The sequence below is a fragment of the Thermobia domestica genome, chromosome 3, assembly GCF_964235325.1.
Source record: "Thermobia domestica chromosome 3, izTheDome1.hap1.1, whole genome shotgun sequence".
Classification (NCBI taxonomy): domain Eukaryota; kingdom Metazoa; phylum Arthropoda; class Insecta; order Zygentoma; family Lepismatidae; genus Thermobia; species Thermobia domestica.
This window is the reverse complement of record NC_137456.1, coordinates 156,423,925-156,449,934: the sequence shown is the minus strand read 5'-3', so window position 1 is coordinate 156,449,934 and position 26,010 is coordinate 156,423,925. Positions and strand designations below refer to the sequence as shown.

General features: G+C 35.7%; 1 protein-coding gene across 1 annotated transcript in view; it reads right to left on the bottom strand.

Moving 5' to 3' along the window:
* The window catches only part of LOC145680823 (gamma-aminobutyric acid receptor subunit beta-like), a 446,609-nt gene that overhangs the window by 309,357 nt on the left and 111,242 nt on the right, over nt 1-26,010 (bottom strand). The window contains exon 2 of the mRNA XM_081751911.1: nt 2,195-2,295. Coding sequence (XP_081608037.1) covers nt 2,195-2,295 — 101 coding nt within the window. The remainder of the gene's footprint in view (nt 1-2,194; nt 2,296-26,010) is intronic.

The window sequence follows — 26,010 nt, the reverse complement described above, 5'->3', positions numbered from 1 at the left end:
TTTTGTTAACATACGATAATTGTCAGTGTTGCAGTTTTAAAGAATTTATTACGAAAATCACGTTTTATCCCGACATTTTGGGTTTAGCGCTTCTTCCACAAATTGGGCTTCATTAGTATGTTACCTCGTTCAAATTTACGTTTCTTAAGATTTCCAATGATATATAACTCTTGGTCCTAGGTGATAAAAGAAGGTGACTAGAACCGCGAAAGTGTATGTCACCTTATGCACTTTTGTACAAAGAGGTCAGAAAGTAACATAAGTTATATTTTTTTCTCGGTTTGTATTGCACCGATTTGTGTCATTGTTGGCTATGATTGAGATAAATATCAAGGACATCTGCTATTGGTGTTTCGTTGGTGTGCAATAACTGTCAGTGTTGCAAACTTCTTATGATTTCTGAAAATATATCTTTTTTAAATAAAAAAAGTTGTTTTCTTCTTCCTCTTCTTCTAGAAATTTAGCACGATGGGCATATATGTTATTTACTTAGATTTTCTGTCTTTCAAGGTTTCCAACCATATATGATTCATGGCTTTGTGATAATTAGAATGGTGGCTAGAGGAATAAACATAAAGGGTAACGATTTCCATAAATTCCTTGTCGTCGTCTAAAGATGGCGGACATTTTTCAAAATTGCGGGAAAAGCTACAGTGGGATTTTAGGGGACTTTTAGTATGTTATTCCTGACGCATCCCTGTACTTCCATACCAATTTTCAGCTTGTTACTAATTTGTTCCTTTCTTGGCAGAAAAATGGGCTATCTTTACTGGACTACTTCACGAATGAGGTTAACTATATTTTAATGTCAGAAATAGGATGTGTGTGGCTTTCATGGTGAGTTGGAGCATATTTGATAAACATGATTTATTTTCTGCACAGATCTTATAACTCATTCTAATAGTAATAAAGCAAAAACAGTGTTTGCATCGTTGTAAGATCTACATTTGAGCTTAGTCCTTTCTCAACATTCCACTACGGAGTTTCTTCCTGGCTATGTGCTTACCATACACATCTTTGACTTCGGAGCGCCGGGTTAAATTCCAGTTGGATTCTATGTTAAGCTACAACTCGATACTTGATCTAGCATTGGTTCTAGAAACGGACGTGAAACTCCAATTCAATCATCCAATCTCACTAGGCTTTTATACATCTCTGTTTGATGTCCTCAAATTCTAATGTCCATCTGCACTCGCAGTTATAAAGTTCGCTAGTCTACATTCTTGATAGGTAACAAAGCCTAAAGATTATAGCTACACAGAGAAAAATCTGTTCTCCGGACAACGGTATATTGTTCAAATATACGGTATCTTCTTGCTTACTATAAAAATCAGTACAGAGCATACGTTATCCGTATCCTACATAGGCACTGCCCTTAAATGTTACATCATGCCGTTGCAGAATGTCTGACATCTAACAGTTTTCCGTATATCACATACCTATACTTATGTTACCTTCGTCGGCTGGATGTTATATAAATCCATTTGTATGTGAGATCCTGACCGCCTACAGAAAGTACGTATAGATGGAACACTTATACAGAAAGTATTATAAAACATGCGTTTTCAGTTATACGTCTGCTGTACGTTAAGTCCAAAAACTACAGGAATTACGCATGTAACCTATCTTTTTAAGTACGCCACCTACATTTTTTTTTCTCAGTGTACGTAAGACGTTATGTAGTATCAAATCCACGAGAATCTGACCAGAACTAAAAGTGATAATAGATTGCAAGTATTTGTTTACTTTTCTAGGAATACTATTGTGGAACCATGAGTCTCTCTATAGCTGAGATTAAATCCTTTCGTTTCGGAAAAATGATCTAGTAATATGTATTATTTAATAAAACATTTTAAAAAATATAATAATAAAAATGTAAAAGAAAGTACTCAAAATTAGTAATAATTGACATTGACATAAGCATAATTTTCAATAAAATAAATTTAAGGACGGCTAATGATATGTGCTAAATTCGAAAGAAGAGTTACTTCATTTAACACTAATTTAACCTGGGTTTCAGGTGGAATACATTTAAAAAAAAACGAGAATGGCGATGTTCAAATATTCTAAATTAAAATGTAGTTTGTCATTCAGTTATGGTTATAATTTGAGCAATTTCTAAAATAGTAGATACTTAAAAATAATACACATAAGAATAAACGTACCGTATATGATTTTCAGATATAGTACTTACCTCCGAAGTTGGGTCGCAACCGGATGTCGTAGCCAGCTAAGAGCTGAGAAATCGTTTGCGTAACATTCTCTAGTCTGTCCGATGACGTAGAACGTACATAACTGAAAATAAAAAAATATATATATATATATATTACTCAACCATATTTGTGATTCCTAGTACAAGAAAGACACAATTTAAAGTTATTATGTTACATTTCATAACTAAATGTTTTTTTTTTTCAAATAAATACAATCGCATTACGATTGGTGTGTTTCGATTTCTGAGTAGGACAACATGTAAGCGTAGTTAATGAACTGTTTATTATATGACACATGCATTACCATGACAATAACCAAGATGTGAGTTTACATGGTGGTCTAAAAACACAAATACGCAAATAAAATCTAAAAGATGTAGAAAATATAAAATCAAAGCATTGTTTGTAATATGAGAAAAAGAAAAGACATGACAGAACATGTGGATCTCGATAGCTACGAGGTGCTTCCAGAAAGTAAATTTCCTCGAGGCGGTATACTACACAAAGAATACAAAATAATCTTGAAATATTTATTGTCGAACATTACAGCATAGGTGACAGTACTTTTAACCCTAGTAGCAAGGTTGGTAGGCCCAACGTTGGGGATTAGGTGGGATTTGGTCAAAACGGTGGGTGATGATTGGTGCGAGCCTATAGCGAAAAAACTTACGTTTGCCTAATATAGGTTAAATGTATGATTGGACAACCAAGTATTCTCCCAACCTTTACGTAACGATATTGAAATTGACTGTTTTCCCAACCAAGACGTAAGTTTAGCGTTGGCTAAATGTCGGGGAACCGCTCTGTTGTTTGGGAAATGGTTGCCAAAGTGGACAAACTTGACGTTAAACCACCGTTGGTATGTCGCGTTACCATTTTCCCAATTTGGGCCAACTGTTGCTACTAGGAAACATATTCGAAATCAGAATTTAGGCACTTGCCGTATCATGGGATCAACATTTGTAACCCGATGTCGTAAAAGTCAGTCGCCTGGGAGGGAAACCAATATTTGTTGTTTTAGCACACACCTGGGATATAATTTCTTGAAACCCAGATGTGTAGTAACAATTTCGTGCAACAGGAATCTTAGGTTATTAGGGCTACAGTATATATTATGATAGCACAGTTATTTATTTTTCATTCCATTTTGATATATCTTAATTCATATTTCTCGTCAGACATGCTGTTATTTTTTATTTTTACATCACTCATGCATTTTCTGTTAATTTAAAAATATAGCTATATTTCTATATTTTTGCTCATCTATATTTAACGTGATACATAGATTTTGTTTACTACTAATATCTTCTATTCATCTTGCAGTTAGGAGCAGCACACTCATCTTCATTTATGTATTTTTAAATCTATTTGTTAATTTCCGCTAAGTGCTTCTCCGCGTGTAACTCTATTTTCATAATCCTACAGAAATGTTTGTTTATCTATACATTAGCGGCTGTTCGCATTAGTATAAGTTCTTATGGAAAAAATCAAGGAAAACTTTTTTTTTTTTTTTAATTCTAAAAGTTGATGCTGTACATAACCACATTAGCTATTAAGATGAAAACAAAATTGATGTATACCCTCATCTAGTCTTTCACTACGTCACTACCCATATGACACTACGAGACTCTTACCCAGTATGGTTAATGATATGTAGCCCAAAATTATGAATTTAATTTTTTGTTCAGTTATAATATTCTCCAAAGATAGATGCATGCCAAAATGGCATGCTTCAGGGTAAATTCTCATAGTGTTGGATAAACCCAAGAAAGATGGAATTTTATGGCGCTGAAAGTATGTTATTTGTTGTTGTTGTTAACAATTTTATTATGCTGTTTATTTATGTTCACTGTGTGTCAAAAATACATTTACTCCTAATAGCGGGGCATATATTTCTAACACCAGCGCGTATACTACAAACAGTAAGACACATAGTCCTAACAGTGAAACACATTCTTATCACTGAGACACATATTCATGTAGTGAAACGCGTACGACTATCATTGGAACACATATTCAGGGCAATGATTCATATACTCCTAATACTAACAAACATATTCCTAACAGTGAAACACATACTCTTATCACTGGAACACATATTCAGGGCAGTGATTCATATACTCCTCATAGTGACAAATATATTCCTAACAGTGAAACATATACTTCTATCACTGGAACACACACATGTTCCTAGTAGTGATTCAGATACTCCTAATAGTGACTAACATCTTAACAGTGAAACACATACTCCTATCACTAAGATAATATTCCTGGCAATGATTCATATATTCCTAACCTAACAATGAAACACACACTCCTATCAGTGAGACATATGTTCCTGGCAATGACTCATATACTCCAATAATGATGAACATATTCTTAACAGTAAAACAGATATTCCTATCACTGAGATACATATTCATGACAATGATTCATATATTCCTAACAGTAACAAACATATTCCTAATAATGGAACACGTACTCCTATACTGAGACATATATTCCTGGCAATGACTTATATACTCCTAATAGTAACAAACTTATTCTTAAAAGTGAAACATATATTCATATCACTGAGACATATATTCCTGGCAGTGATTCATAATTGCTAATAGTGGCAAATATATTCCCAACAGTGAAACACATACTTCTGTCAATGAGACATTTATTCCTGGTAGTGATTCATATACTCCCAACAGTGCCCGCAAGTCCCCTGGGACCCTATGATGGGGGACTTGAGGGCACTTGCGTCTCACAGAAGTTTGTCGCCCGCTGGCATGGGTACAATCCTGCACAACTGGATGTGTCACATTTTTTTCGCTTTGAAACCATTTCAGTCGCAGAGTTAGGTGGGATACTCTGGATATATCATATAGGCGGTGATAGTACTGCAGACAGCAACACAGATCAAGCCTTTGATTATGTTTGCTTTCTACAGGTGTGGATATGTGATAGAAAGACCACCAAAGGTTCCGACACCTCTAGAGTACTGTTTCGAGACATTCACGGGCGATCATTGTACCATGTGTGACGGATTGGCAGTATTCCGTTGTGCTTACTGCAAATGTATCTTCTGTTTGGACCATTGTCTCATCGAACAATTGCACGTACAATGTGGACGAGCATGTACAAATGATGCGAAGACTAATGCCTGTTGTTGGAATTTTCTTTTTGTGAAGCGAGTGGCCTAACTATATTAGAATTGTCTGGATGTTCATGTCCAGTGTTGCCAACTTTGGAACTCGTTTTTCTTTTTGACTCTAGGTACGGGGGTTTCCTGCATAGTCGGTGCTTCTTGTTTTTTTCATCCTAATATGCACAGCTCGTGATAAAATGTGGCGCATTATGGCCAACTCCGTCTTTTTCGTATTTTTCGTACTTCTGTTTTTTCTATTCTCTTTTGTTAGATTGCACCACTGATTATACACGTCATATCTTATGTTCTACATGACAGGGTGACACTGAATATTGCACTCACTTCTTATAGTGCTCTTTGCAAAATATGTACTTTTCATTGTAGTTGGCAACACTGTTAACCCCACTGGTGGCCTTCATTTGTTCCCTATTGTGGCAAGTCTCTTTCTATACATCACTTGTCAGCATTGTATTTTGCCGTGTCCCCCTTTTTTGCGGAATTTGCACCTTTCCCCCCTTGTCCAACCTTGCTGTTTCCCGAACTTCCACCCCTTATATTTCTTGAACCTATTGCTATGGGCAGCTAATTTTTTGGGTATGAACATTTCTGTTACAGCTCTTTCAATTGGCATAGGCCACATCTTTCACTGCAACTATCATTTTCGGAAGGTTCCCTTGTGAGCTCCCATTCGTACGAGAAGAAGAAGAAGAAATTCGAAACATTTGTAAAAAAAAAGTCATTTTTTGAATTTCCGGCCACGCTGGTAACACTGTTAGTTATTCTACGTTGGTAAAAAAAAATAATACGAGTTCCTTACATAGTTATACCAACCATATAGAAAAATGAAAGCCGTAGGTACAATAGGAAGCGAGGAAAAAAATCAAAGTGCAACCATCGTTCATAAAATTTTGTTTTTTGTAAACATTCACGTTGTTACCCCTGGCGTCTCCTAATTGTCACAGAGATATGATCGACACCTTGTTGGAAAGGTAATAGAACAGGAAATCCAACGAGATATATTTGGTAACCCTGGCTCCCGTTCGTAGAAGAAAAGGAAGAAGAAAGTCGAAAAAGTTGTAAAATATGGTAATTCTTTTGAATTTCCAGCCATGCTGGCAGCCCTGTTATTAATACTACGCTGGTAAACAAAATCATATGAGTGCCTCACATAGTCATACCAACCATATAAAAAATGATGTGATCGACTTGTTGGAAAGTTTAAATGGAATTAATGTGTGAAGAGAAACAAATATCAGAGTGCCCTTGCCCCTTACTCAGCATGAACTTAATGATTTGTTTCGTGACCTTAATTTAACTAAAGATGCAGCAGAATTTTTAGGACCGCGATTTCATGAAAACAATTTATTGGGTCTGAATACGAGATTATCCTGGTACAGACACAGAGGGCAGAATTAGTTCCACTTTTTGCAGAGGAAAATAGTTTGGTATATTGTCGAGACATTCCGGCAGTCATGAAATTCTACAACTTCAATTGCAATTCAGGAGAATGGAGGCTGTTCATAGATTCCAGCAAATCCAGCTTAAAAGGTGTTTTATCACAGCACTAACGTCCATACGTCCATTCCAATAGCACGTTCAGTGACTATGAAAGAGACATACGAAAGCCTTCAATTTCTGCTGGAAAAGGTGCAATACAAGTCTTATGAGTAGTATGTGTGGGGGGATTTCAAAGTCATTGGAATATTGCTAGGCCAACAAGCAGGCTACACAAAACATCCTTGCTTTTTGTGCGAGTGGGACTGCAGAGCAAGAACAGAACATTGGGTTCGAAAGTAGTGACCACTCAGAAGTACTTTCATACCTGGCAAAAAGAGCATTGTTTCCCTTCCATTGGTTGATCCCTCTAAAATACTGTTGCCACCGTTACATATAAAACTAGGTTTAATGAAACAATTCGTGACAACTTTAAGCAGAGATAGTAAATGCTTTCAGTATCTTGCCAGTAAATTTCCATCTATCACGTCAGAAAAAAATCAAAGCTGGAATTTTCACAAGCCCACAAATCTTAAAATTGATGGCGAACAAAACATTTGAGGAAAGTATGAGTGAGATAGAATTACAAGCATGAGCTGCGTTCAGAAATGTATAAAACTTTTTTTTGGGAACAAGAAGGCTGCAAATTACAGCGTTTTAATCGACGAGATGCTGGAATCTTTTAAAATGCTTGGCTGCAACATGAGCGTAAAAGTTCACTTTCTTCATGCTCATCTCAATTACTTTCCTGACAATCTTGGAGATATTACGGAAAAACATGGCGAGCGTTTCCATCAGGACATTAAAGTGATGGAAATGAGATACCAAGGAAGGTGGACTGTCCATATGATAGCCGACTATTGCTGGATGTTAAAAAGAGATTGTACGGAAGAACACCAACGCAAATCCAAAAAGAGGAAGTTTCAAGGGAAGCCCGGTGACGAATGTTAGGTACGTATGTTTTAAACTATGCATTTATGTTTATCTTCTTTATTCTCTTTCTTCTTACCGTTCTTCTATGACTATTAGACTATGGGTGCGAAGCATACCTCATTGCATTCCCTGTTTCATGAACTTTCCAACCAAGATGTCATTCACATCTCTGTGACAATTAGGAGTGGGGGAGACGCCAGGGTTGCCAATGTGAATGCTTACAAACCAAATTATAAATTTTATACAGGTGATTGCACTTCGTTTTGTTTCTCCCTTCCTATTGTAGCTACGGCTTTCATTTTCTACCAAAATTCATTTTTTTTTAACAAATATTTCGAATTTCTTCTTTTTCTACAAATGGGAGCTCAGGGGTACCAAACATACCTCGCTGGATTTCCTGTTCTATTACCTTTCCAACAAGGTGTCGATCATATCTCTGTGACAAGTAGGAGACGCCAGGGGCAACAACGTGAATGTTTACAAAAAACAAAATTTTATAAACGGTGGTTGCACTTTGATTTTTTTCCTCGCTTCCTATTATAGCTACGGCTTTCGTTTTTCTATACGGTTGGTATGACTATGTAAGGAACTCGTATTAATTTTTTTTAGCAACGTAGAATAACTGACAGTGTTGCCAGCGTGGCCTGAAATTAAAAAAAAAATGACATTTTTTTTACAAATATTTCGAATTTCTTCTTCTTCTTCTACGAATGGGAGCTCAGATGCACCAAACATAGCATGTTGCATTACTTGTTTTATTAGCTTTCCAACAAGGGGTAGTTCCAAGCTTTCCAACATGTGTTTGCAAAGATTAGGTGAGGCACCAGGGGTAACAACGTCAAGATATGAATTCCCTGGCAGGCGTCTACAGGTTAAAAAATTCGTTTTTTTTCAATTTTGACATTTTCGTGATTTGTGAGAAAACCTGACGTGATACACAATTTTGAAGGTCATTTTCGTAATCTGCAGAAAATTCGATTCCGATACACCTCTTCACTTGAAAACAACAAAACCTTGCATATCAGTGGTAAGTTATTAGGCATGTAGGTTTACTATACGGATCCACAGTATAGGTAGTAGTAGTAGGAGTCGGAGTAGTAGTAGGAGTAGAAATAGAAGTAGTAGTAGTAGTAGTAGTAGTAGGAACGGGTTAGAGGCCCCGCAGGGGTTCGTTGGGTTCTGTTCTCGACATGAAATTGACAAATTAAAGACTTGCTCAAATTTTTCTGTGCATTTTACAGTCTATGAATCCGTATAGTAAAACAAGTGTACCTCTCCGCGAAATAGTTCATCCGCCTCCACATACAGTGCCGCTTACAATATAAAAACAATCAGCAAGTATAAACACTTTCTTAACTTTTACTATTCACCTTACCTGACTTTCACTCATTCTTCCTCACAAACTTAAATAAATTCTCCAATTGACCTGGTAAATTTTACTAAAATTCATTCGGCGATACAGCAGTTAACCCAGGAATTTTAGTAGTAAAGGAGAAAATTACGTGCTGTTGACAACAAGACAATAACGTATTAATACTAATATAGAATTCGTTCTTGCTGGGGCGACATCATAAGAAGACATAAATACGAGACGACAATTAATTCTTCTTGAATCATAACGAGACAAGACTTCTAAATATATGTGACGAGAATATTTATATAAAATATACGAGAAGAGACAAGGCTTTACAAAATATACGTGACGATGTAAGACTTTTGTAAAATATATGCGACGTGACAAGACTTTTACAAAATATACGAGACTAGGCAAGTCTTCTACAAAATATACGAGACGAGACAAGACTTCTACAAAATATGCGAAACGAGAAGAGACTTCTACAAAATATACAAGACGAGACAAACCTTCTACAAATTATACGAGACAAAGCAAGACTTCTAGAAAATACTCATATACAAGACTTCTACAAAATATATGGGACGAGACAAGATTTCTACATAATGTACAAGAGGAGATAAGACTTCTACAAAATATACGAGACTAGAGAAGACTTCTACAAAATATACAAAGCGAGACAAGACTTGTAAAAGTATACGAGACGAGACAAGACTTGTAAAATTATACGAGACGAGACAAGACTTGTAAAATTATATGAGACGAGACAAGACTTCTACAAAATATACGAGACGAGAGAGGAAAAAAACAATTTCTCGATTCGTAATGAACACTATGAAGGATTCAATTTCTCATTTGAAGCAAAAGTCTGCATCATACCTAAATTTAAACTAAGCAATATTCTTGCTTGAACAATATCCCCATATGTTAGAAATTGTTTTAGGTTCCCTTCCAGAATATTCAACAATCGCAAATAATTTCATTGTAAAATGTTATTGGGGTTTTCAGTCGTGCTGATTTTATAGATATTATCCTTTGTTGACATGAGTTGTTACGAGTCTCCCACACGACGATTTTCAAGCAAAACGCAACTGTTCCTCAAATTTTTGTTTTACTAATATGTATGTATCAAATGGTTATATAGAAGAAACTTTGAAGGAATATAACAAATATAATTGAAAGGGAACATCAGGAACCCATGAAACATAACTGTAATTAGTTATCTTATACCACTTTGATTGTCGGTGCAACTGACCATCAGTGTAGTAAAATTATGATAATTATTTCATCTAGGTTAATTAGAATCATGTTAATATTGTTATATTAGGTTAGTAAGTTCTTACGTCTATTAAACCACACGATAACTCTTGAACGAAAGTGAATTCTTATTTTACATTGTTTATTCTTTGCAACAAATAGCTAGGGCGGTTAACTCGTCAGAGTTTGATCATGGAATCAATCCGTTATCATCTTCAAGGGTAACGGCGAATTTAGTGGTAGTTATCCATATCCATTATCTACTATGCATACGAAGGTGGTGGCAGCAATAAATCTCGCCGTTACGTGACATCTATCGGACAAAATTGAAACTTCTAGTGCGTGATTCTTTTGATACTGTCTAGTGCGTGATAGTGTCTAGCAGAGTTTTGTTAACTAGTGTAAGCAGAGAAGAGATCAGTAGATAGGAATTTCTCCAAGTATTTTAGAAAGCATAAATATTGTAAAGAGTGTTCTACTTCCTACTTGGAGGGAATGTTCTTTTTCCCTAGTGTTCGATATGGAAAAATCAAAAGAAAAATCAAAGACAGATGTGTGCTTCATTTAATCCCATATTTGTTGAGGTATACTTTGATCTGTAGTATCGACAGTGGCGTATTTACGATTTTTTTCGGAGGGGGGGATTTGCCAACTTTAGTCATGTAAATGTGAAAATTCTGTAAGATATTTAATTTACTTTAATATAGTAAATAAAATTTCGCGGGGCTTAAGCCTGGAAGTCCTCCTAAATACGCCACTGAATATCGGTATAAAATTTTCAGATGATCTAACGTTCTAGCCTATCAAAAACAGAACTGTAGTGTCGTGGCAACTTATACTGTCTCAAATAACGTTTCAGGGGGCACAGTGGCTCAGTGGTAGAGCGTTCACCTCCGGTGCTTGGGTTCCCTGGTTCGATCCCAGCTCGCGCCGTGTAAACTTTGTGGTAGACAAACACCGTGCTCGTGGATTTTCTCGGGGTTCTCCCACTTTCTTCATTCCACCATTTCATTCATTTCTCATAATCACCATCTCCTTTAGCCTAACGGGCATATGCGTGTGACGTAAAACTCAAAGATTTCATTTCATTTTTTGACTTTGTTTTTCTTAATTGTGGAATAAGTATTTTATATCTTATGTTCTTCTACAACTAAAGCTAAAGCTAATAATTTAATTCATACTTTCTGTTTACTCATATATATGGACTAGCAATTATTCCAACGTGTTAGTGCGGTAACTATTCTGCACTCCTTCTTCTGCCTCTTTCATGTAAAAATTCCGCTCAAGTTGAAAGCTCGCAGAGCCATAGCTATATGATTTGGATTCCACGTTAAGCAATAGGTCCAAGTCTTATATAACATCGCTGCTGAAAGGGACGTTAAAATCAACTCGTTGCGGAATAGGTTAATAATTGCAAAAATTACGAACTTTGAAAAATTTTAACTTCCGTCATTTTGAAACTTATACGATCTTGCTGGCTAACAAACACATGTGCTAGGGGTGACGTACAGAAAAATTACATAGAATTTTTCACAAAATTTCTGATATGAATGTTTCTGCAGTCAGTAATGTTGCAAAGAAATGTTCCCTATATAGTGCACTTAGTCGATTTCTTTTATTGTTGGACGCCACATTTAAGAAACGGTGGTAATATATGCATGATATTTTTCACAGAAGTTATTTTCTGAGGTATTCTTTAAGAAATGAACCTAAAATTTAACTTTTCTAATTAACGGTAGAGGTTTTATGCAATTTTCAATGTACTCAGGCGAAATTCACGGGCGAACTCTGAATTCTGTTTCAAATTTTGTTTTATTTTTTTAAAAAATTGCAGAAGTCTTTGATCAGATCCTCAATCGTTACTATTATGAATCAGTACGTCATTCATTACTATTATCACTTCCGCAAGAAGGCTATGGGGTTGACGAAGTATGTGTGTGTGTGTCTTCCACTTAGGTTGTACAGAAAATATACATGTTTTTCAGACAGCTTTAAACGTTTCCGGTTTTTATTTAGATTATGTAGGAGATTTTCTCCGCGTCGATTTCATGACTGTTGGCTAAGTTCTCCACTCCCTGAGTGCTGGTTTTATTATTATACTATATATATCTGCATGTAATTGTTTTCATTTAATATGGAAAACCCTTTTGAGAATCCTGGTTGAGCTCCGCCATTTGCAGTGCTGCACCATATGGTCCATGGACCGTAGAAAATTTGGCAATGGAAAATTTCTGCGGTTCCCCCTATCCTTGATTCTTTACACACATGCTTATTTGCTTAATAGTTAATTCACTCCAGCTGATCTTGCAAGATGGTCTGTGTACACATCAACTGCACCGGTAATGATTCGGAGCTAACGTTAATAGAATATGCTCTATCTGTCACAACTTAACCCTTTTAGAATTTTCGGTAACTTTTGTTACCATGATGTAGTATCATCTTTGACCGCTTATTTAGATTCTATAACAGGTATTTAAGCTGAACTTTTTTATTGGTCAAGTCAATGATGGATCAAAGAATACCCCAGATGCGTTTTGGAACCGGATGACCAAATTGGTGACGTCAAGTGCGGTGGAGGGGTGTGACTTTATTTTTTTCTGCAAATTTCAAAACTTTTTCACGCCTTTAGTTTTCAAGATATCAGATTGAAACTTTGCATACGGATTGTATGTATCTTTGAGTATTTCTCAACTTTTTAAAGATCCCTACTCGAAACCAGAGCCGGGCCCGAGAGGGTAAGTGTTCTAAGAGGGTGATTTTTTCAGAAAAATTTACGGTTTTCCCCGATTTTTCAGTTCAGGTGTATGATACGGACATGTGAATGATACTGTTGAAAGGAGCTTGTTATACTAAAGAAAATGATGCTTGAACCATGACTCTAGATCAAATAGTAATGAGGCAGTAAATTTTTATATTAAATGTATATAGTATATATATATATATATATATACAGGGTGTTTCAAAACAACACCGACGTTTGGGAGGTGATTCCTGACACCAAAATAAGACGAAAAGTATAGATCAACCTGGGTGCACAAATGCTTCCTTTCGGAGTTACAGCCTGCTGAAAACATGAAAAAATGAACTTCAAAGATCCATAGCTCCAAAACTATGGGACCTACCGTAGTCGGGTCAAGACTTTACTTAGGAACTAATATGTGCTCTATCCAAAAATGCATGTTTCAAGATCCTAAGGTACTCACGCAACATTTTTTACAGGCAGTTTGGTTACTGGCATATAATCTGAAGTACTCACTAACTACCTCTATAAAAATTGTTGTGGAAGTACTGCGAGATTCTGAAGCAAGTATTTTTGGATAGCTCCTTTAGAGTTCATTTTTTCACGTTTTCGACAACCTATAACTCCGAAAGGAAGCATTTGTGCACCCAGGTTGGTCTATAGTGTTTGTCTTATCTTGGTGTCAGGAATCACCTCCCAAACGTTGTCGGTATTGTTTTGAAACACCCTATATATATATATATATATATATATATATATATATATATATCTTGTTTTGCCCTATATATCCGTCCGTTGTTTTCAAGATACAAGATTGAAATTTTGCACATTTATTATGTACATAACAACGTATTTTTTTAAAAAGAAAGTCAGATCCGTACATGAAACCAAACCCGGATCAGAGGGGCGCAAAAATTTCGATTTTGTTTCGAAAAATCTCCCACTGTTACCCGATTTTCCCATTTCTGGTGTATAATACGGACAAGCAAGTGGTACTGTTGGAACGTGTGCACTATCGTGAAAGAAACGAGGTATGAATCATGATCCGTACGATAAATAGTAAGAAAACAGTAGCTGTTTCAGTGAAAGTCTAAAATTTACTTCAAAAAGTGGAAATCCTAAAAGGGTTAAGAGTTGCATAAGGACGGAAGACACAGAAATTCAAACAGTGAAATTAAAATCAAAGCTAAAGCTGCCGTTAGTAATTCCAGTTATATAGGTAATAAACAACAGTCTGCCTGCTCTGTTTAGAGATATTGAGATTCTGGCTCTACCTGTGACTGTGACCAATCTTAAAATATCATCTTAATACTTCGCCATCCTAAGATTTTCGTTTATTTATTTATTGAATTATTAGGAAACGGTTAATATGCCAACAGTTTTATAACCACCACATGCGCTCATCTCCTTTAAGATGATTTTGGCTACGGGCCTGATTCTGGTTTCAATTTCCTATGTGTGTCAGACGCAACCTATTACGAAATGGGATACCAGTGTATACTCACAAGTTTCACTGCACTTGCTTAATAAGAAGAGTTTTATGACAATGTTTAGATGCTATAACTCAATGAATACTAAATATTCCTTTGCCAATATTCTTGTCTTCTAATTATGTGAAACGTAAAATCTTGTTGATAAATATATCTGCACACAGAACACATTAAAAGTGGTAATAAAAACATTTATCTCTTATTCTTGTATGGTAAAACTGTAGCCGTTACAATTATTAGGATCACGCTAATGGAACTTCAACGTTGTAATGGTAGTATGTCCGTCCAGCCGTTACAATGGACACTAGAGCAGTTATCTCGGAAGAGTTCGTTAATGGAGTCGTTCCATTAACACCTTCATGGGTAACAGCGACTTTAACCGTGGGCTATCCATATCTCACATATAGAATATAAAATGAAATGAAATATTTCCGTTTAACGGGTTCCCCGATTATATCCTTTAGGTTAAGGGAGACGATGATTAAGGCAAGTGAATGATGAGGGATGAATTGGTGGAATGAGAAAGTGGGAGGAAACGGAAGTACTACGAGAAACCCATAGACATGATATTGTTTACCACAAATTTACTTGGACGGGGATCGAACCAGAGACCCGACACACCATAGCGTGGGAGACGCGGGTTCCATTCCCCGCGGGAGCTCATGTGATTCGGATTCCACGTTAATCTGTAGGTCCCGTCTCATATAGCCTCGCTGTTGAAAGGGACGTTAAACTCAAAATCAACTCAATCAACTGAACCCACGCACCAGAGGTAAGCACTTTACCAGTGAGCCAACATGCCATCCTCTGTACATAGGATACTAAACGCTTGAACTATCAGCATAGATGCTTCATTGATAAATGTAAGTTTTGCGTGATTTATGTTGACTTTAATAGAGTTCATTAACCCAATGAAACTATTTACGAACCCAATGTTTCTTAAGAAGAACAAAATATTTTGTACAGAATTACACATATTTTCATGTTTGGTATAATGAGGACCAAATAGTTATACCAAGATTGGCCGTTGTAGCAAGATAAGTATTTAGGATGACTAATAACGGAACAAATGGTATCGGAGTGTAACACGTGTTAGTTGAGTTTAGCGTCCCTTTCAGCAGCGAAGCAATACGAGACGTGGCAAAACTGATTAAATTGGAATCCGAACTATATGAGCTCCCGTTTGGAATCAAACCCGGGTCTTCCACACCAAAGACGCGGACGTTTACTGCTTAGTCACGAAGGAGACCCTCAATACCTGTTAGATATAAATACAAATATCGTCCGTTTTTAACCCGCGTAGGTTGAAACAAAATAGATACTGATTCCTTGTATTACTTCTGTACTTCACAGATATTCAGAAGGTGGGTCAGTAAATCCATGGAGCTTCGTTCCTAATAACAGTAGGTAGAATTTGAGCTTGTTGGTCCTATTAATGATAAATCTACGTCCTTTTTACTTCAGAATATCACTGCAGGAGGGAATAAAAACCAAAGAGAGAGAATGTTGCTAGGGTCACAAGGGATCCCCATGACGATGAGAACATTTTTAACGCCTTGAATAAGGAGGAGTTTGACCAATGATAATAATCAAAAGCAGGAAAACTAGTACCCTATCGATTCATATGAGCTTCACAATACTCGTATTTATTACGTCACATCCACATAGTCACATCATACTCTGACATTCTACTCTCATTTCACAATCATCATCCTCATAAATCACAATTTCCATAACTTCCTGAATTCATCACTATCTTTAAATTAAAATATCAATCTAAGTCGGCAATCTCTTATTCTTTCTCTTGAGCCAATAACCCTATATGGCCTCATCTCTTCAGTAATTATTTACCAATCTTATTGAAACAACTTTTCCATTTCGTACCGTGCACATTACTATGAGGTATAAATCCACGTCTTATAAGCTATGGTACTGAAAAAGAAATGTACAAAAACAACCAGCCAACACTGTCAGACATGGGCGGCGATTAGGGGGGGCAAAGGGGGGCAGTTGCCCCCCCACTTTTTTGAAATTACCCATTAATGTATATAGATTCATTTGGAAATATAAAGTTTTGTATGTATTATTGGTTCATAGAATAAAAATGGTGCCATAAAATATTTGTTGTTCCATGAGTACGTATTGGTTGTCTTCCCGTGGAATTAAGAAAGCTACAAGAATTGTGTTTGAATTGCACTAAAAATGGCCCAAAAATTAACCTATTGGAGCACCATAATTCGAGCGTACTTTTAATTTCTTCTTGCAAGGGCTCGATATATTAGCCGCTCTGGAACTAATTGAGATAACATTTCGCAAGAAAAGAAGTCTTTTACAAGTTATTCTTTAATTGCACAAAAATCGACAGTTCCTAAAATGTATTTTCTTCTTTCTAATAATAAGGAATATTTTGATTTGATTTTTTCCAGTTTAACATCTTGTTCAGCAGCGACCTTATATGAGACGCGGACTTAATGATCAACGTGGAGTCCGAACCACGTGTGCTCCCCCGGGAATCGAGCCCGGGTGTCCCACGTCAAAGGCGTGTACGCTAACCGCTTAGCCACAAAGGAGCTCAGTAAGGAATATTAATTTTGCAGTGTAATATAGGAGTTTAGGGGTGTACATATACAGTTTTGTATATACAATTAAATTTAGTAAATTTAGCATAATTCTAGGTTCTGGATTATTTTGTATAACTGAAATGTGGAGTGACTAAGTATTGCTGAGTTTTGATATATTCCAAGAAAGTGAAAACTGTACTTAATGGCAGCGAACATGTTTCGGGAAGCTGCAAAAGTATTTCTTTAAATGTTGTAGCATATGCTTGTAGTATTCACTGTCATCTTAAGAGTAATAACACACATAATAGCATGCGTGGAGTTAAAAATATGTTGTTCATTAATTCCCAGTTTCAAAATAACTTTTGCAAAACAAGCGTCATTATTCATTACTATGATTATTTGATTAATATTATCCTTTCTGTTTATTTGTTTTGCAAATTTGTTATTAAATAGACCCCTAATCTGATCACACAATTTTTCAAACAGATATTCATGATCAAGGAATCAAATCTCTTCTTACACTTTCGTTGTTTAAGAGTTCAAAGGGCTAGTATCTAGGGGAACGTGGGGCATAACGGGGTAGGGGGGCATAACGGGGTATCGGTATTTTTTGAACTGTAATTAACTGCAATCTAGCGATAAGTACCTAAACAAGATTCTCAAGGACGAAGGGCTGTTGCGCTTGAGCAGCGTTCTTATCAGTTGAAAAGGAACAGTGCTGTGTGTCAGTTCTTTGTTTTCGCGCTATGGCATATAACGATTGGGATTTTACTTCGGTCAAGGTAAGGCAAGTTATTTATTACACACTTTTAAACTATTGATATGTTGAAAGAATATTTCTTCTGTGTTTGTTGTGTGTTTTTGAGGTTTACGGATTGTAAGTTATAACAGAGATACTCGTTGATTTAACACTACAACTCATCTGGGGCAAAACGGGGTGGGGCAAAACGGTATTGCAATCACCCCATATTGCCCCATTACCCCATTATGCCCCGTAAGAGTATCGATTGTGTAGTTTACTATCCAGCTCGAAACATTTCTTGTTAATGCTGGGATTGCATTTGCGCAGTTTTGTTTAAGTTCTTCATGCTGAATTTTCAAAATTTGGTTATGTTGATTTGATGTCAGGAAATATTAAGATTTAACTGACAATAATTCGATGTAATCTGCATAAACTTTGTAGTACAATTCCCAATGATCACATTTTTTTCTTTTTCTTAATAATGCCTAATTTAGAATGTACCTTTTGAAGTAATTATCAACATTTTTTTTTTTTAAAAAAAAAAGAGTACTCATCTTTTGTTATATTTGATTATTGAGTCTAATAAATATTTCATAAAATTCAAGTTGTGTTGTATAATAGTAATCATATATTGTTGTTTTATGATAAGTCTATATTAGATCTGGATATTATAGATGTAATAGTGTACGGGGCAGTATGGGGTAGGGGCATAATGGGGTTGACTGAATCCAATGTTCCATTATGCCCCACGTAGGGGGCATAATGGGGAAAAGAGCCATTTTTGGAATAAGCTAAGCAAAAAGGTGCAAAACAATATTTTTGAAAGAATTTGCTGGTTGAAATATCACAATAAATGTCCAACGTGTCTACCGCAGAAAAATTACTGCAATTGAGATATTGGTTACCAATTTAGAAAGGCAAATATCTTAGCTTCCCCATTATGCCCCACGTTCCCCTACTTGAGTTGCTCTTGTCAATTTACTTAATAAAACATGAAACAAGATATACGGTATATTAACTGAAAAAGACAGTATCCTAATAGTTATACAACCTTTCGTCAAACAAAGTGTTACAAGCAATCAGGAAAACTACCATTGATATCAAATATTCAGATCATGTCTTGCCCCCCCACTTTTAACGTCCAACCGCCGCCACTGCTGTCAGATATATACACATATTCATTAACACGGTGAACAATACAAACTGAGCAATTAAGTGCAGTGAGCTCTATCAAATGCTACTGACAAGGAAACCGATTCAAGTGTGACACGAAATTCTGGGCGAGTTTATTCGCAAACGAAGTGTTTTTGTGTACAATTAAACCCACTAGAGGGAAAAAAACCCTCGATCTCAACCGTTCCGAGATATAGAGGAATAAGGGGAAGGCTGGTCTCCGATATTTTGCGAATTTTTGAATATGTAACGATAGTACAAGTAAAAGAGACTTTTAAAAATTAAGAATTCCTTCATCCATGAAACTGTAGTAATATGTGGCCGTAGACATGAGGGTTACAAAACCGAAGAGTCCATAAAAATTCTAGAGGAAGAATGTTTTGGAGGGGAAAGGCGAAAATACCGGAGTTCTATTGTTGCCTGAAATAAGCGTGTAAGGTGTATGTGTATAGGTTTCTTCGTAAAAGCATTATCAGGTCAAATAGGGTACAAATGTAAAAAATGGTGGCCGTCCGAACTTTCCAAACGTTTATAATTTCTACAATTATTAACCGATCGGAACTGTATGTGATTTACAGTATATCAGATTACAAATTTTCGTTTTTTAAGTGGAAGATACTATTTTTGTTTGTTGATTCATATTTTGGGCTTTAATGTATGTCACACAACTACACACTGTCGTACTTACGTTTGCAACAATGTGTGTTTATGTCTCATATTATTTGATTTGCTTTTCTATAACGCTTTTGCACAGAATATGACCTTGCATTTTTGTTCACATAATAAAGTCTCTTTATTTCGCAATATAATTAATACATTTTCATATAACCCTTTCTCATTTTCTACGAACTAAAAACATGATATGTTAGCAAGTAATATCACGCAATTTTGTTCTTCGTCTCAATGGCGTCTGTTATTCCTCATATCCCCTTCTTTTTTCGGCCCCGGGTAAAAGCCACGCCATTTACATCAACAATCAACACCACTTTTATTCGCTCTGATGCATCTTTCTTAACGTTTCAATGCAACTTTCAAACATATTCACTTTCAATATAGCCGAAAATCCACAAAATATCAGAGCATCAGCTTATTCCTCTATATCTTCGGAACGGTTGAGATCGAGGGTTTTTCTCTCTAAATGGGTTTAATTGTACACAAAAACACTTCGCTTGCTCATAAACTCGTCCACAACTTCATGTCACACTTGAATCGGTTTCCTTGTGATATAAAAGGTGAGTTCAGTGCACAAGGGAACGAAACCTTTTTCACGTTAGTTTGGACTTATTTCGTCTTAAACATCTCTATCTAAAACCCTTTTCACAGCTTAAAAGATTCATGTCTAGATATTGCAAATAACTGTTATAATGTAAAAAAAAAATAGTGTTAACTATTCCATGTACTTAAGAATACTGTACAAACTTTATGCCTCATTTTATCATTGTTTTAGTAATTTGACTTGATTCCCTTGTGCTCTGAACGACCTAAATGCAGTGCAATGTGTGTACATGTGTGCCAGAGTTGGCAATTCGAAAAATTGATAATAAACATACAAACCACTAACGTAAGAGTTGATCACAACAGGCTTATTAATAAGTTAAAGCTTACTAAATTGAATTATTAAGTGACAATACTGTATTTTTTAAGGGACACTTTCCATCGTGAAAATGATAAAAGAAAAGTCAATTAAGAGTTCTAAAGTATATTGAAAGCTACATTTTGTGAGTATGAGATAAATCACTACGCACATATAGTGCATGAATACCGATAATATTACAATATGCTAACGAGTATTTATTTTATTTCTTTTGTTACATTTCCCCCTTCAAATTTGTTCACATATTAAGCTGAAAGTAAGCAAGATATTGCATTTTTCTTGACATTTTAACCGTGTTTTATGTAGTGGATAATCCCAGTAAAAATTCAATTGAATATGAAAGAAATGATAATTACGTACGCGCGATTGGTATATAATTGTTTATAGGCGAAACGTACTCCTATTATACTAATTGGCATAATACTATCTGAATTTAAACTGTTGACTCTTCCTGTATCTTTCACAGGAAGAAATACGCGTTCACACATAATCGTATACATGTATAGTTAGTAGGAGTCTTTTTGGTTTGCTAGTGCCGGTGAAGGAGCGGAATTTTCAGCCAATGTTGACCTAATGTAGTAAGGCAAATTGAATTGCGGAATAGCAAACTTTCGTCTAGAACGCCAGGAAACCACACAGTATCCATCGAGTCTTAGTTATTTTTCTGGTTAATAAACTTCTATTGTATTTCACTTTAGTTCAAGTGAAACGAATCTAATTTCCTGAAGTAAAACAAGTGAGGGCAATGAAGAATATTGAAGCAGTCATAAACAGAGTAACGGAATATTTCAGTTATTAATATATTTGTTTTACAAAAAAAAAAAAAAAAAAAAAAAAAACGGAAATATATATATATATATATATATATATATATATATATATATATATAGATAGATAGATAGATAGATAGATAGATAGATAGATAGATAGATATATTACGAAAACACGACTACTGAATGCAGTTGCATGTTGCTAAATAAGCAGTGTAAGAATATGCGCTGAACCGAATACGAGCTCCTTACAAAGTGTGACAAGGTTACAAATACCAATCAGCCTCTGGCATTTTTTCTGCCGAGTCGGCAAGAAACTGTTGTGTGTTCTGGATTTTATAGTTGATGGAACACTTGACAATTTCAGTTCTAGATACTGTTCACAATGGGAACACTGTTGAAGAATGGCTACTTCTAACCAGGCCGGTAGAGAGCCAAAAAATGTAGGGGCGGGGAGGGGGCAATCCAACCATATTATATTTCATCACCATATTATAGTTCATTTGTAAGCCTACTTTGAAAATTTTAGAGGGTGCCAGTAAATATTTAGGGGTGCCGGCCCCTAGACTCCCTGGATATGGGCCTGCTTCTAACGCTAAGTTTGCTCAGCGAGTAGCGGTGTGACTGTGTGACTTGTATGTAAGTTCTAATAATGTTACTCGGAAAGCGGATCTTCGACTTACTTGTCCACAGTTAATTCATATTTCTGGTTTATCTAAACTCACAACTAAACGTGATGGAACTCAAATATGAGTTACTTAGTTACAAGCTACACGGGTATATGTGACTCCATCGTAATGGTTTTCCAAGTGCCCGATCAATGCACGACGGTCTTAAGAGTGCTCTCTTTAACCTAAAATGACGAACACTGAGATACCGTTTTACTCAAAATGGGCTAACTAGGTTTTGTCGCTCTTTAACCTAAAATGGTGAATACTGAGGAACTATTTTACTCAAAATGTGCTAATTAGGATTTGATGCATACGAATGTGGCTAGAACATGCTTACACTGCACGAGCTAGATATCTTTGAATTGCATTAATAACAGTGGTTTAGTTAAACCTGCACCTAAACGTCGATCCTGAAAATATTTATCGTAGATAATCTGAAGTTCAGTAGCCAATTAGCTGATTAGCTGATAAGCCATGTGTATTATAGCCGTTCCGGTAAATAGTTTTTTTCTTTTTTAATTTAATCACTGATTAACAAGAAAGTTGTCTCTTGATGACGTCATAAATGTCCAATCTAGGATATCAATATGTGCTGAAGAAACTGCCATCGGGACAGCAACTGACTTTCTGTTGTCGCTCTAGACATGAGTCCTTGTAAACTGGCAACACAAATCATCAGCGAGCAGAAGTTGTTTCAATGTTGCTAGAAAAACTGAAGGATAACTTATAGTCCCCGGATAAGAATCCCATTGAATCCCCTTCATTTTTGGGCTGGCTACCGGCCTGTGTCAGACTAGAATAGGGCTGTAATCAATATGATGAGAGACAATAGTAACTGTGTGCTGATTAGGTATTTTGTGAACGATGGAGTAGAAGACATGATTATCTAAATCAGTGGTTCTCAACATTTTATACCGGCGTACAACCAAAGCATATTCATTGTTAATATTACCATAAGTTGTAAACACCACCAACACTGCGACTAGCATACCACAGATTGAGAAACCTTGCTCTAAAGCATACTTCCCGCAGAACATGATGATGAGATGCTAAACCACAGTAAGACACTTTAATGGTCGACTCAAAGAAGGTCGTTCGTTCGCAGTGACGATTCCGGAAGTGATGATTCCTAACAGACATTCCTGTGAACATTCAACACGGTGAAAAGCCTGATCCTATAGATAATATACGCATAATTCTTCTTCAAATTGCATAAGACTGGACTCAAACACAGCTTTTCGCGCTTTTGATCGACGAAGAAAAGTTTAAGTCTGGACTTCGTCCGAGTTATTTCCATTTTTTTGAACACCTAAAAGAATTCCTCTAAGGTCAACATTTCAGAAATGAAACATGCTATTTTAAGGTGATTCAGCCGTAATAATGCCGTAGTTTTTTATTCAATAGTTAAATGATGGATAAATGTATAGATGAAGCTAGGGAGTTTGTCGAGGTGAACCCTCCTCGCATTATTATTATTATTTCTGATTGTAAATTCAATTATTTTCTATGGTCAGCTATATTGATGTATGTAATTTAACATGTAGCCTATTTGTCAGTAATCCGTTGCAAAATAACCGAAAAATTTTGCTGTGCACCAACAAGCAAGCAAAGCGGATCCAATGTATTTGGTTCCTTTAGCAGTGAAACATTAAGCCTCAAAAATAAGAGTAAATTTATTTGTCTTAAGAATTCGAACTCAAACGAAATATCTCGGTGCAATAAACGCTCAGTCTGATTTTGTTTCTTTTTAACTTACCCATCGACACACCCACAGAGAGCATGAAACAAACATTATTTTACATGAAATCCTAAATACAAAAACATGAGTAAATAGAGTAAGTTATTCTTTAAAACCACTTAAATGCATGTTTAAGGCTGCAAAACATTTTCTAATAAACACAATTAAATAATATGAAACTACAATAATAACATGTTGATTGTCAATGACTGTTTTAACATATTTTCTTTTATCATCATAAAATTACAACAATAATCATATTACTAAAGTCGATGAGATGATGATACATCATGCCTCAGTGTTTGTCATGTAAGAGATCTGCTTCCAAAGAAACCACTGATGCTAGCGTAACTATGAGCATTTATCATCGAAATAAAATCCATGAGGTGTAAAAATCTTACGTTATTTCCGATATATATATATATATATATATATATAGGAAAGCATATATAGATTGAATTACCACATTTCTGCCACTCCAAATGCAACATTTTGGTGGAAGCTTTACTTTCACTCCTTTCATCGGGAGAAATTATCTAACCAGCGAAAGAGCAAATTTAACTTTATTTCTGTTCTATGAGATAGTTATAATAGTTACGAAAGTTATATACATATTACGTCCATAGATTGTATGTAAACTGTATGCTCTGCGAGATGTGGTATCCTCGAGATAAGAGGTATGGATAGCTATCGTTAGTCACTGCAATCCCTTAAGATGTTAACAGATTGACTTCATTAACGAACGCAAGACCAAGATAATCGTTCCAGCTATATGTTACAACAAAAAAACAGAATTGAAAAATTAACTTACATGAATGGAATATAAGATATACATAGATAGCCACCGTTAAAATCATCATGATCCGTTGATCCGTTAACGAATTAACTTCATTAACAAACTTGTCCGAGATAATCACTCTGCCTTTATATATTACAATAAACAAATAAAAATTCCTTATATAGGCTATAGATAGTCAACGTCAACGTCACCATTATCCGATAATCTTTTATCAGATTGACTCAATTAATGGACTTGGGTGAGATAAGTGTTTCAGCTAATTCTTGCCAGAAACATAATTTAAAATGCACCTTACATATATTGAATATAGATAGAGACCGTTAACTGTTAATATGTTAATAGATTGACTGTATTATTGAACTCGTTTGAGATAATTGCTCTAGCTATCTATTACAGAAAACATAATTAGAATTTAAAAATTCGGTTACATGTATGAGATATAAGATAAGGATAGCCAACGTTATCCGTTAATCCATCAACATTGTCTCCATTAACGAACTCGGCCAAGAAAATCGCTCTGGCCATCTCTTCTCGCTTACATACATGGGATATGAGCTATAGATAGCCACGGTTAAAGTCGCTGTTATCTGTTAATTCGTTAACGGAATGTCTTCGTTAACAAACTCGGCCGAGATAATCTCTCTAGCCATCTGTTCTCGCTAATACATGGGATATGAGATATAGATAGCCACCGCCAAAATCACCGTTATCCGTTAATGAGTTAACGAATCGACTCCATTAATGAATTATCCGTTAATGTGTTTACGAATTGACTCCATTAATCAATTCGACCGACATAATTACTCTACTTATCTATTGAAGAAAACCAGAACGCAAAACTTTGCTTCAATATGAGATACAGATTGCCACCATAAAAAATCTTATCCGATCATACGTTAACAAATTTATTCGATTAATGAGCTTGGCCGAGATAATCGTTTTAACTGTTTGTAACAGAAACAGAATTCAAAAAATCGCTTAGGTGTATATAGGATATGAGCTATAGGTATTCACTGTTGAAGTCGCCTTTATCCGCTAATCCTTTAATGGACTGACTCCATTAACAAGCTCGGCCGAGATAATCATTTCAGCTATCTGCTGCAGAAACAGAATGTTAAAAAATTGCTTGCACATATGGAATATGAGCTATCAATAGCTTCAATTATAGTTGTCGTTACCGTTACCATGCTAACGGATTGTCTCCATTAACGAACGCGGCCGAGATAATCATTCAAGTTATCTGTTCCAAACATAGAATTAAATAATTATCTCTCCTATAATATGTGCTATAGATAGCCCCATTAAAGTTGCCGATATGGGTTAATCCGTTAACAAATTTACTCCA